General features: G+C 43.6%; 1 protein-coding gene across 2 annotated transcripts in view; it reads left to right on the top strand.

The window, feature by feature from the left end:
• The first annotated feature begins 3,025 nt into the window (after positions 1-3,025).
• Positions 3,026-12,200, top strand: part of SLC9A4 (solute carrier family 9 member A4) — a 69,143-nt gene continuing 59,968 nt past the window's right edge. For both annotated transcript variants that reach the window (XM_073351570.1, XM_073351561.1), the window contains exon 1: positions 3,026-3,751. In XM_073351570.1, the coding sequence (XP_073207671.1) occupies positions 3,490-3,751 (262 nt within the window). In that variant the 5' untranslated portion in view covers positions 3,026-3,489. The remainder of the gene's footprint in view (positions 3,752-12,200) is intronic.

Below are 12,200 nucleotides of genomic sequence, written 5' to 3'. Positions count from 1 at the left end.
TCTTTACACAATGTGCATGACAATCAAGTTGGGCTATTTCCTGCACAAAACCTGGATTTGACTGTGGTATCCAGTGGCCAGGCAGCCTTCCTAAAGCAGAGTATTGTTTATTTAGAACCAAAGCATTTAAGAGAAAACTCATCTTAAATCGATAAACAGTCTCTACACCTGCCTCTCATTCCTGGGAAGGCCCCAACTGCTTCAGACACTCCTACAGGAGAGTCTGTATTCCATGACAGTCTCTTCTCCCCAGAAACAGCTCACTCACAACTCCCTCCAGAGTGCCTCTCTCTCCAGAGAGAAGGCAAAAGGATGCCCTTTTCCTCCTATATCTAGGAAGTAATGGACAGTTCATTTACATTCATGAAAATGGGATCTCAATCAATGGTTAAAAACACTGCAGAAGATGTTTGAGGTCAAGTAAACTTATCTTAGACTGGAGGACAGCCTGTTAGTCTTGAAAAAGTATGTTATATTTTGTTTTATATGTAGCCTGTTGTTTCTGTTATCCTTATTCACTCTCTCTTGAACTTGAACCTTTGATAATAAAGTTAATATTGTTTTCACTATCAAAATATATCTCAGTGTTGTGGTATTATACAAGGAGCTTTTCCTGAGTTAAATTGTTCAAAATGGTGAGTACACTTTTCCCTTGGAGGCAGCAGATCTGGTATTACTGTGAGTGTTCAGTGGATATGGGGCTGGGAACTACAGGGGAATGCTTCAAAGGTGTTCAGGGAAGGGACTGCACCTATTGTTAATCTTCAAGGCAAAGGAACGTCTGGCAGAGCCCAGAGGCCAGTGTTTGGGTGGCTAACAGACTGGAGGTATCAGCCAATTAAGCACAAGCAAGTCCCACTCTCTCAGTGGAGGCAGGAGAGTAACAAGGTGACTCACAGTCCTGGACATTGTGAGAATCGTCACATGCGATTCTAGGTTCATTATATTTAGGGAAGCTGCTACTTCCGAGGCTGAAATATTAGGAATATTCAAATGGTTCAGAGAGCAATGGTCTCAATGCAGGAAATCTTGCAAAGAACAAAAAGTCATCAGATACCCAAAAAGTTTTTATATGCAAGGTTTTTAACCCCATTTTAGAAACCATATTAACACAATTGGATGATAAGCTGTGGAGTAGAAGAAAGATTTTTACTTTTTGATAGGCAAGAAGCTGAAAAGTCCTACAAACGAAGGCCTAAACAGGCATGCTTGAAGCTTAGCAGGTAGCTGCCTTGAGGATTTAAATTCAGAGTGTTTTGAGAACGAGACTGAGCTCTTCACCAGTTTTTGCAAACAAATCTTTAAGGATGACTTGGAAACAGAGGTGCCCAATAATCTCCTTAGCTACATTCACAAGATGTGATTTTATGTAACACAGAAACCAGCACTGTGTATTTTTGGGGCTTATCTGCTCCTGAGCACTTTTAGCCTGGTTACACAGTCAAGCCTGATAGCCAGGCATTATTCTTCATTCCAGCTCTCTCCTCTGAGTCAGATTTTCTCCAAGTCATCTAATCTCCTTTTGATTTTTCACACCCGTAGAAGAAACAGACTTTAGATAAATCCTGAACAACACCTTTGTTCTGAGTTAATGTTTCCATGATTATGCTGCTGCCACAATGCCTGTGGTGACCCTGGGGTTGGTATCTGTTTATTAATGCGAGACAGAGATGGATTAGGGGTATGTGGGGCCCGGGCCAGAGCAAGTGGGGGCCCCTCCCCACTCCTTCAACCTGCAGTCCCCTCCACCCCAACGCCTGGTGCTCCTGCTGGGGAGCGGGGTCAGGGCACAGGGGCTTCTCTTGCTTCCCTGCAGGAACACTGGGTGGGTGGAGTGGGTTGGGGCATGGGGGTGCCCATTTTTTCAGGGGCCCCCCAATTGTCCGGGGCCCTGGGCACAGGCCCCATTGGCCCAGTGGCTAATCCGCCACTGATGGGAGACATTTCAGGCTAGATCCACAAAGGGGACTAGACTTAGCATTGCAAGTCCTAATGTTTAGATGCCCTGCTGCTTAGTGGAATCCACAGCCCCAAGTTAGGTGCCTAGGCTCCCTACACAATGTATGGGGAGAGTTAGGCATCTAAGAAGGGGATCCACAAAATCCCTCAAGCTAAGTGGGGATCCACCTAAGCTAGCCAATAGGAAATGCCAAGGAGAAGGATGGGTTCTAAACCCTGCCCATCAAAGGGATTGAGGGTCCCAAATCCAAACTGAAGGGAGGGGCCTGCTTCTGGTTGGGATTCATAGCAGAAAATTCTGTCCTGGAGCTAGGCACATTAAGCCCTCTCTTGCAAAAATTGAGGAGGGGAAAGTGATGGTGTCACCTCCCTTAAACCTTTAGCCCCCAGTGGCTAGAACACTCACCCAGGATGTGGGAGACACAGGTTCAAATGCCCCTTCTACCTGATGTGGAACAAGGCTTTGATGTGACCCCATCTTGAAGGTGAGTGTACTTACCACTGGGCTTTGGGACATTGTGACTGGGTCTCTTTCAGTCTCTCCTGTTGAAGCTGTCCCATGTATGAAATATTAAAACCTTCATTGGGCCAAGAGCATGTGAGGATGACTCTATAGTATGGTAGCTAGGGTACTTACCTCTGATGTGGGAGACCCAAGTACAAGTCCCTGCCTCTGTGCACATTTTGTACAACATACAACGGCTTCAGCAGGAAGGAAAGATTCAGAGAGACCCACATCCATATACCAGAGACCTACTAGCTGCCTAAGTACTTGTGCTAAATGCCAATTTTATATCATTACTATCTATCATGTTAAGCTTAGTGTCAATATTTTATGGATGTAACAGAAACAAAGCAAATTTTACTATAAATATAAATTTTACTGATCAATTTACTATAAATTAAGAGTACAATCTTTGTGGAGTCCACTAGATGTCACTAACGGAACCTCTGAAGAGTCTATTTACATCTGAAACGGTTGCTTACTAGTGAAGTGAGTGAATACAATTAATCAGGTACTTGAGCTACCAGGTGCCTTGACCACACAGAGCACATGAAGGAGAAAGAGAAGGGCAGGAAGAGGAGGTGTGGAGCTGGCAGTCCTACCTGTTCAGCATGCTGGGATCTGCTCCCTGGGATTCTTTTTACTCTTGTGGACTTTGTTGAATGAATTCTGTTCATTATTGCCTAGTTTTCTCAGGCGCAAGGAAAACTATTGAGCCTAGAGCAAGTACAAATCTTCTGGGGAAGAGAGACTATTCCTGAAAAGTGCAAGGCTGCTGAAAGTTTTTATCTGGATTTCAGAAGCCTGCAAATACCTGTGTCTTCATCTGAACTCCAGATTCTTCTGTAATTCAAAAACAGAAAGACACATTGATTTGGGATTTTTAAAGTGATAACATAATAGATAATTTCCTGAGGGAATCTTGATGGCTAGGGTCAGTGCAGACTGAAAGCAGATAATATTACACAGATTCATGCATACAGTACATGCTACACATAGTATAAAAGAAAGTTTCAGCCCCAATCATGGGCTTTCAGATATTTAGACATATTAATTTTTTGAACTGGTTGCTGTTGCTATTGTCTCTGGAGTGTCCTTTTGTTGCTACTTATTTTGAGTTATCTACCTTGAGTAGTAATTCAACAACTCATTACAAGCCTGACCATCATGATGAGGAGGGCTCTGCTCAGGATGAGAGACTGCATGTTTTTACGGTGGATTATAACTACGTGCAAATTCCCTGTGAAATTTCACTTTGGATACTTCTTGCATCTCTTGCAAAAATAGGTAAGTAGAAAACGGCAAGGTAAGATTTTTCTTTTTTGGAAAAAAAATCTTTTGTAGGTAAGAAGTTAAAGCAGTAAAACTTGTTTTATAGCTAAAGTATTTTACAAATGTATGAGAGCATTTTTAAATTATTGGGACTGCTTTTTGTATGTACTCTGCTGGACAAACCAGATGGCTTAGTTACCATAAAGCCAACTGTGTCGGCATCAGAGAAATGTCATAAATGATAACACATAAGACCTCTGAAACTGTCCTAAAATAGCGTTTCCATTAATAACAATGTCACACTTTAAAGTTTGCTAACCCAGGACCTTTCTAGGCTACAAGCATGTGCTCTCTGTCCCAGGGAGAAGCTAGCAGTCTCTCCTCTTCAGATGTTTCTAACATTTAAATGTCACAAGATAGCAGTCATATGTGCAGCATGCAGGATTGAGTATTGCATATCCTGAACTTTAGGGCTGTTTAATTTTGCTCAAGCTCAGGGGAATTGAAGGAAACATTTCCCTGGAGAAATGTTTAGCATTTGAAATTGCTTGCATGGAATTGTCCTGGAGGAGATGGACTAATGGGCAGAATGTAGGCTAGCAGTCAGTACAAGATAAATGCAATTTATCACATGAATATAAACACATACACATATATATTCTACAAGTATATACATGTATATGTACAAATGAGAGTGTGAGAGAGAATACTATTGTAGTATTGGGGCCATATTTATAACAAAGATTCATCATCATGTATCCTACATGTAATATTTTATTATTATTAATTAGGATTTATATATTAGTTCCTCAAGACTGCAACATGTTGGGAACCATTGTGCTAGGTGCTGCACAATCATATAGTAAATTACAGCCCTGCCCCAAAAGCTCACATATAATTTCTGAAAATTCCCATAGAATAGTTGCTACGTGAGACTGGTGGATTCCTGGAATTTGCCTAGGGATATAGAACCTTTCATGTCCCAGCTGACAGGAAGCAAAGACTGCTGCCACTGACAACTGTTTCCCGATGTGAAATTCGTTGATGGTCTCAGGTCCGTTTCTGGAAACAGTGTCCTCATTAGTAAAACCATCATCAAAATCAGCACCAATTTGCATCCTTGTTTGTTCATAGATTACAAGGCCAAAAGCAGTGTGATCATCTATTCTGCCTTCCTATATAACACAGGCCATAGAACTTCCCCAAGATAATTCCTAGAGCATACCTTTCAGAAAAACCTCCAATCTTGATTTTAAAATGGTCAGTGATGGATAATCTGTCACCAACCATGGTAAATTGTTCTAATGGCTGATTACTTGCACTTAAAAATGTATGCCTTATTTCAATCTGAATTTGTCTAGCTTCAAATTCCAGACATTAGTTCATGTTGTACATTTCTATTCTGGATTGAAGAGCCCATTATTAAATATTTGTTCCCCATGTCGGTACTTATAGACTGGAATCAAGTCACCCCTTAACCTTCTCTTTGTTAAATTAACTAGATTGAGCTCCTTGAGTCTATCACTATAAGGAATGTTTTCTAATCCTGTAAGCATTCTAATGGCTCTTAGCCTCTCCAATTTAGCAACATCCTTCTTGAATCACAGACACCAGAACTGGATTCAATATTCCAGCAGCGGTCACACTTGTGCCAAATACAGAGGTAAAATAACCTCTCTGCTCTTACACAGTGGTGCAGGTTCTAAGTAGAAATCATTTCTTGCCAGTACTGCACTCATGGGAGGGACAGATTCAGTTGTAAAATGATGCTTTGGGCCCCTAGTGCCACCTGTACTTCCAGATGTCATTGAGGATCCAGCAGCACCCCAAATTGAAAACTTCCTAAATGAAAGAAGGATAGGAGGGACAATCCCCACACTTTCCCTTAACACACTATCAGTGCCTCCCTTATGTCAAAAGCTTCTGCCAACTTGCCTTTATCTACGTATTGCTCTCCTCCAGGCACTAGGAAAGCAAAGATGCTGCACCATCTGTGTTTTATAGAAAAGAGGCATAGAACTATATGTGCCATGTACATCTTGACAGAACTACAGCCCAAATTGTTTTATTATTTTCCTAAGCATGGCATACAGGAGGGGTAATCAAAATCAGCCTGCAGAACATGCATGAGAACTGTCTCTGAACAGATAAGCAATTGATCAAAATCACATTCTCTGATCTCTTGGGGCCAAATCCTGTTCCCATTGAAATCAAAAGGAGTTTTGCTATTGAGTTCAATGGGAACAGGCTTTGACATTTGGAGAGGAAAGAACAAAACCACTCAAGCAAGGACTATGTTGCTTATACCACAGGTATCAAAACTGCTGACTCATGTGAGCATAGGTGCCGACTTTCCCTCTGCCCTGTGGGTGCTCGACCCCCCCATCCCTGCCCCTGCCCCACCCTCGCTCTACCCCATTCCACTCCTTTCTCAAAGTCCCACCCCACCCCACCTTTTCCCAACCCCACCCCTTCCTGCCCCCATTCCTCAAGTCCGTGACCCTGCCCTGCCTCCTCCCCGCTCCTCCCACTCCCTCCCGGAAAGTCCTAAGCACCACCAAACAGCTGTTAGGCAGCAGGGGGGCAGGAGGTGCTGGGAGGGAGGGGGTGGAGTGGGGACACAGAGCGCTCGGGGGAGGAGGAGGGGAGGTGAGGAGTGGGAGATTGGCTGCTGGTGCGTGCAGAGCACCAGCTAATTTTTCCCCATGGGTGCTCCAGCCCCGGAGCACCCTCGGAGTCAGTGCCTATGCATGTGAGAAAGTCAGCAGACAGCTGATCTTTGTCCATTACAAGGGAGAAATCAGCAATCAATGAGGCTAGAACAGTCTCTGTACAATATCCAACTCATAAATCCATCTGCAAAGGATCAAGGAATATCAAGGCTCCAGAGTATATTAAAGTCCCTCGGTCCCATTGGTACGTTTGTAGTCCAGAGGCCGGGGCAGGAAAGAGGCAAAATGGAGATGTTTCCAGGCCAGGGCCTTTTAGCTTCTGCCAAGTGCCAAGTAAAGGGAAATCTGTTCATACTGTGAAAGATGGTGTTTGGAGTCACATGGGCAAGTTACATGTCCATCACCCCCACCCATATTCTAGAATCATAGAATATCAGGGTTGGAAGGGACCTCAGGAGGTCATCTAGTCCAACCCCCTGCTCAAAGCAGGACCAATCCCCAATTTTTGCCCTGATCCCTAAATGGCCCTCTCAAGGATTGAACTCACAACACTGGGTTTAGCAGGCCAATGCTCAAACCACTGAGCTATCCCTCCAGTTACAACAGTCACAAAAAGTCCATTAAGTGTAGACAGGCGTTTTCCAGGGTCCATTGTGAGCTAAGTGTTCCTTAATGGGCTATTCAACTTGTCCCTTCATGTGCTGGCTATATATCTTGTGGGTGTTACCACAAGAGCAAACATGTAGGAAGCATAACTAATATTCATAATTTCAGATACCAAGATGAATATACATGCATAGAAATAGCATAATCATAAGTACCAGCTATTTCACCTCCATGACTATTCCCAAAAGAGAGTCTGAAAAATCCCACCATGTACCTGAGACCCTATGTGTCAGCATCATGCCCCACTGGAGTTTTGTTATCTGTTATGTAACAACAGAGATGGAGCCAGTGACATGACTTTGTTTAGCCTAAAAGGGTAAGGTTAATTTTTAGCTGTTCAGGTGTGACTGAGCCTTTAGTCAGTGAGGGCATACTGGCTGGCACACATTCAGGTTATTGGGCTTCAGTGTTCCTTTGCAGTTAACTTTTTAATGTTCATAAACCTGGTATGTACTATGGTGGTTTAAAGCATAACACAAAGATTTTTAGGTTTGCAAATCTGAGAACCTCTGCCTCTTTGAAAGTTAATAATAATAATAATTATTATTATTATTTTATGTTGCTGGTCATAATGTGGGAGGATATCCTCTCCGCCCTCTGCTTATGAGGTTATGTATGTGTCTTGTTGCACTCTTCTGAACACCAGTTGGAAGGATTTTTTTTTTCCAGTAAATGTGGACTGATTCTTTTCTCTTAGAAGGCATGTAATTTTTTCAGGTTCACACTGATTAACACAGAAAACAATTGGGGCTGTTAAACTTTATTTATAGTCCATAGAAAATTAAGTTCAGCTATATTTTCCAGTACAGTGATGAAATGGGTGTTTGTATATACAAACATCAGCATGCTTATCTAGTCACTTTCCCCCAAAATATGTAGTATTTCAGTCTGTTTATATGGAATATGGGAGTTGGGTGAGGAGCCATTTCTGCATATGTATGACTTATTAAAAGACAAATTTTAAGTAGAACTGTATCCTAAACTGCTTTATGGTATTGTACCCAAACATTGCATTTAATGGGAGATTCAACATCCTTTATAGGAACAAAACAGACTCCTGAAACTCTTACCACAAAAGTGGTCCATAGTCATGCAAATAGTCCCATTAGATTCATAGATTCATAGATACAAAGGTCAGAAGGGACCATTATGATCATCTAGTCTGACCTCCTGCACAATGCAGGCCACAGAATTTCACCCACCCACTCCTGCAAAAAACCTCTCACCTATGTCTGAGCTATTGAAGTCCTCAACTCGTGGTTTAAAGACTTCAAGGAGCAGAGAATCCTCCAGCAAGTGACCCGTGCCCCATGCTACAGAGGAAGGTGAAAAACCTCCAGGGCCTCTTCCAATCTGTCCTGGAGGAAAATTCCTTCCTGACCCCAAATATGGCCATCAGCTAAACCCTGAGCATACGGGCAAGATTCACCAGCCAGATATTACAGAAAATTCTTTCCTGGGTAACTCAGATCCCACCCCACCTAATATCCCATCACAGGCCATTGGGCCTATTTACCATGAATATTTAATTACCAAAACCATGTTATCCCATCATACCATCTCCTCCATAAACTTATTGAGTTTAATCTTAAAGCCAGATAGATCTTTTGCCCCCACTGCTTTCCGTGGAAGGGTGTTCTAGAACTTCACTCCTCTGATGGTTAGAAAACTTGGTCTAATTTCAAGTCTAAACTTCCCAATGACCAGTTTATATCCATTTGTTCTTGTGTCCACATTGGTACTGAGCTTAAATAATTCCTCTCCCTCTCCAGTATTTATCCCTCTGATATATTTATAGAGAGCAATCGTATCTCCCCTCAACCTTCTTTTAGTTAGGCTAAACAAGCCAAGCTCCTTGAGTCTCCTTTCATAAGACAAGTTTTCCATGCCTCGGATCATCCTAGCAACCCTTCTCTGTACCTGTTCCAGTCTGAATTCATCCTTCTTAAACATGGGAGACCAGAACTGCACACAGTATTCCTGGTCAGGTCTCACCTCTCCAGCGCATCATCAAGGATCTACAACCTATTCTGAAGGACAATCCCTCACTCTCACAGACCTTGCGGGACAGGCCAGTCCTTGCTTACAGACAGCCCCTCAACCTGAAGCAAATACTCACCAGCAACCACACACCAAAAACACCAACCCAGGAACCAAACCCTGCAAAAAACCCCAGTGCCAGCTCTGTCCACATATCTATTCAAAGGACACCATCATAGGACCTAACCACATCAGCCACACCATCAGGGGCTCATTCACCTGCACATCTACCAATGTGATATATGCCACCATGTGCCAGCAATGCCCCTCTGCAGTGTACATTGGCCAAACCGGACAGTCTCTACGCAAAAGAATAAATGGACACAAATCTGACATCAGGAATCATAACATTCAAAAACCAGTAGAACACTTCAATCTCTCTGGTCACTCAGTAATAGACCTAAAAGTGGCAATTATTCAACAAAAAAAACTTCAGAAACAGACTCCAACGTGAAACTGCAGAACTGGAATTAATTTGCAAAGTGGATACCATCAGATTAGGCCTGAATAGAGACTGGGAGTGGTTGGGTCACTACAAAACCTAAACTTAATTTCCCCAATACTAATTTCTCCCTACTGTTACTCGCACCTTCTTGTCAACTGTCTGACCACTCTCTTACCACTTCAAAAGTTATTTTTCCTCCCTTGGTATCCTGCTGTTAATTGATTTATCTCATTAGACTGACCTCACATTTGGTAAAGCAATCCCCCCTCTTTAATGTATTTATACCTGCTCCTGTATTTTCACTCCATGCATCTGATGAAGTGGGTTCTAGCCCACAAAGGCTTATGCCCAAATAAATGTGTTAGTCTCTAAGATGCCACAAGGACTCCTTGTTGTTTTTGCTGATACAGACTGACACGGCTCCCACTCTGAAACCTAAAGCCAATAGAGCGCCTCATACTCCTTTATGGCTTTTGCAACTGAAACAAAGCCAGTGTCATAAGCAAACACCAACAAGTCACGATCCCCTTCATCTTCCAACAGCACTGGTCTCCACTGTCAACCCCCGTGATGCCAGCATTAATCATGTGCCACTTGGACTGCGTTTCCTATTATTTAACCAGTACTGAATCCTGAAAACCTGCATCCCATCTAGATTCCAGCTGTAACCTGGACAGGGGACACTGGCCCAACAGAACTGCCTTCCGAGCAAAACTTTCATAGATTCCAAGGCCAGAAGGGACCATTGTGATCATTTAGCCTGACCCCTTGTAGAGCACAGGCCAGACACCTGCCCCACAATAATCCCTAGAGCAGATCTGTTAGAAAACGTCCACTGTCAATCTCCATCAAAACCCTCGGTAAGCTGTTCCAATACTTAATTACTCTCGTTGTTAAAACTTTACATCTTATTTCCATAGAGGTTGAAGAAGAACTAGCCAAGCCCCAGTAATTAGGTGAAACCTTGGGCAATCCAAAGCTTTAGCCCTATTACAGATACAGGTTTAGAGCGGAAGGCTGCACTTCTCAAAGGGGACCAAGAGTCCAACTCCCAATGACTTTCAACTCCCTTAGACCACCCAGCTGTATTGGAAAAACGGCCTTTGTTCTTTGTGGTTATTTCCCTTAGTCTTTTATCAAGAAGAGGTGCTGTCAAACAGAATTACACATTCTAATGGCAAATGTAAGTCAATTACATTAATGGATATAATTAGAGCAGTTGCTGAAATACATAACTCATGACATTAAAAGAATTCTCCATGGACATTAACACAATGAAGCACTGCCTTAAACACACAAACCCAACAATGTAAGTCAAACTCACAGCTTAGAATTAAGCCTCAAGTCCCACCTTGCAACAACGCATGGAGTTAATCTATGCCTGAAAATGTCATGGGTTTGTCAGACTAATAATCTAGTTATTGTTCTGCCATGTTTGTTTAGGGTGCCCCAATGCAGGTAACGAAGTAGAAAGGAAGACATGCTATTTCTGATCACTTCTTCAACCAGCCTTGGAAAACCAGAGACTGACTCAGGCTTACACAAGGAGATTTTGACCTACAGGGCAACAGAACTGGATGCGACTCAGACAGACTGATCTTCAACACTGGAAGAGGATTTATGGTGAGTGCACACAATGTCACACGAGGAGCTATCATCACCATCTCCACATTCCCTTCACGAGATTCAGCGTTGACACAGAGATACTAACTCCGGAGACACTTACAGGCCACCTCATGCCAGCAAACTGACACTGAATAGAGAGGTGAAGGGACCAGGTGCTCCCACCGCCTGGCAAGCTGGAGAACAGCCACCAAGCATTTACAAGGCACATTGGAGGAATGTCTATGTGTGGAAATTACTGATAAAAAAGTACAGTGCAGATCCTTATGTAACCAGAAACAGGCCCAGGACTTACAAACGCTTAATGTACCACTTCCACTGACAGAGCCTGAGGGCAGCTTCCAGCGACACCCTCGCCCACATCTGTGGGCCTCAAGTGGCTCAGAAGTTCCTTCTCTCTGAAATCCCATGATGAAGGAGCAGTTCAAAGCCAAAGCAATTTCTCTGCCCCCACCTCCATGAGGCTCCCAGCTGGAGGCAGCCATGGGTCACAGCAACTGTTCTGAGAGGAGCGGGCTTCAAACTGGACCGCTCAAAGTCCCCAGTCACAGTCTGCTTTCCTGCATCCCCTATGGCAGGGCCATCTGCACGGAACTTGCATTAGTGACACCGAAAACAGGGAACTCAACTGTGCGATAAGAAAGACCCCCTCACAGACAGGAGAAACATTTTTCCCTGGGATCCTCATCCTCCATCTTCTGGATGCAAGGAGAGCAACTGGCATCAGCCTTTGGTGCCAGCGTGGTCCGAATAGATCTCTGTTTCCATTACGCACTAAGTACTGACAAGCTGAGGTTGTCTCGTCAGCAAACATCATTCCTGCCGGAGTCTGCAGGCTGCGTCCTGGCGGCCCGTGTCCTAGGTGCCAGGCCTCCCTGGTATGGTTGAAAACGGGGGGCAGAAAGCACTGGTGAAGGGAGCTGGGGGAAATTCAACACAGGGCATTTTGGAAACATGCTAATAGAGTCCGTCCCCTTCTGCCATGTCACTTTCCCGGGGGACTCTGCAGAAAAGTCTG

The sequence above is a fragment of the Lepidochelys kempii genome, chromosome 1 (genome assembly GCF_965140265.1).
Source record: "Lepidochelys kempii isolate rLepKem1 chromosome 1, rLepKem1.hap2, whole genome shotgun sequence".
NCBI classification, from domain to species: domain Eukaryota; kingdom Metazoa; phylum Chordata; order Testudines; family Cheloniidae; genus Lepidochelys; species Lepidochelys kempii.
This window is presented reverse-complemented; position numbering and strand designations above follow the sequence as displayed.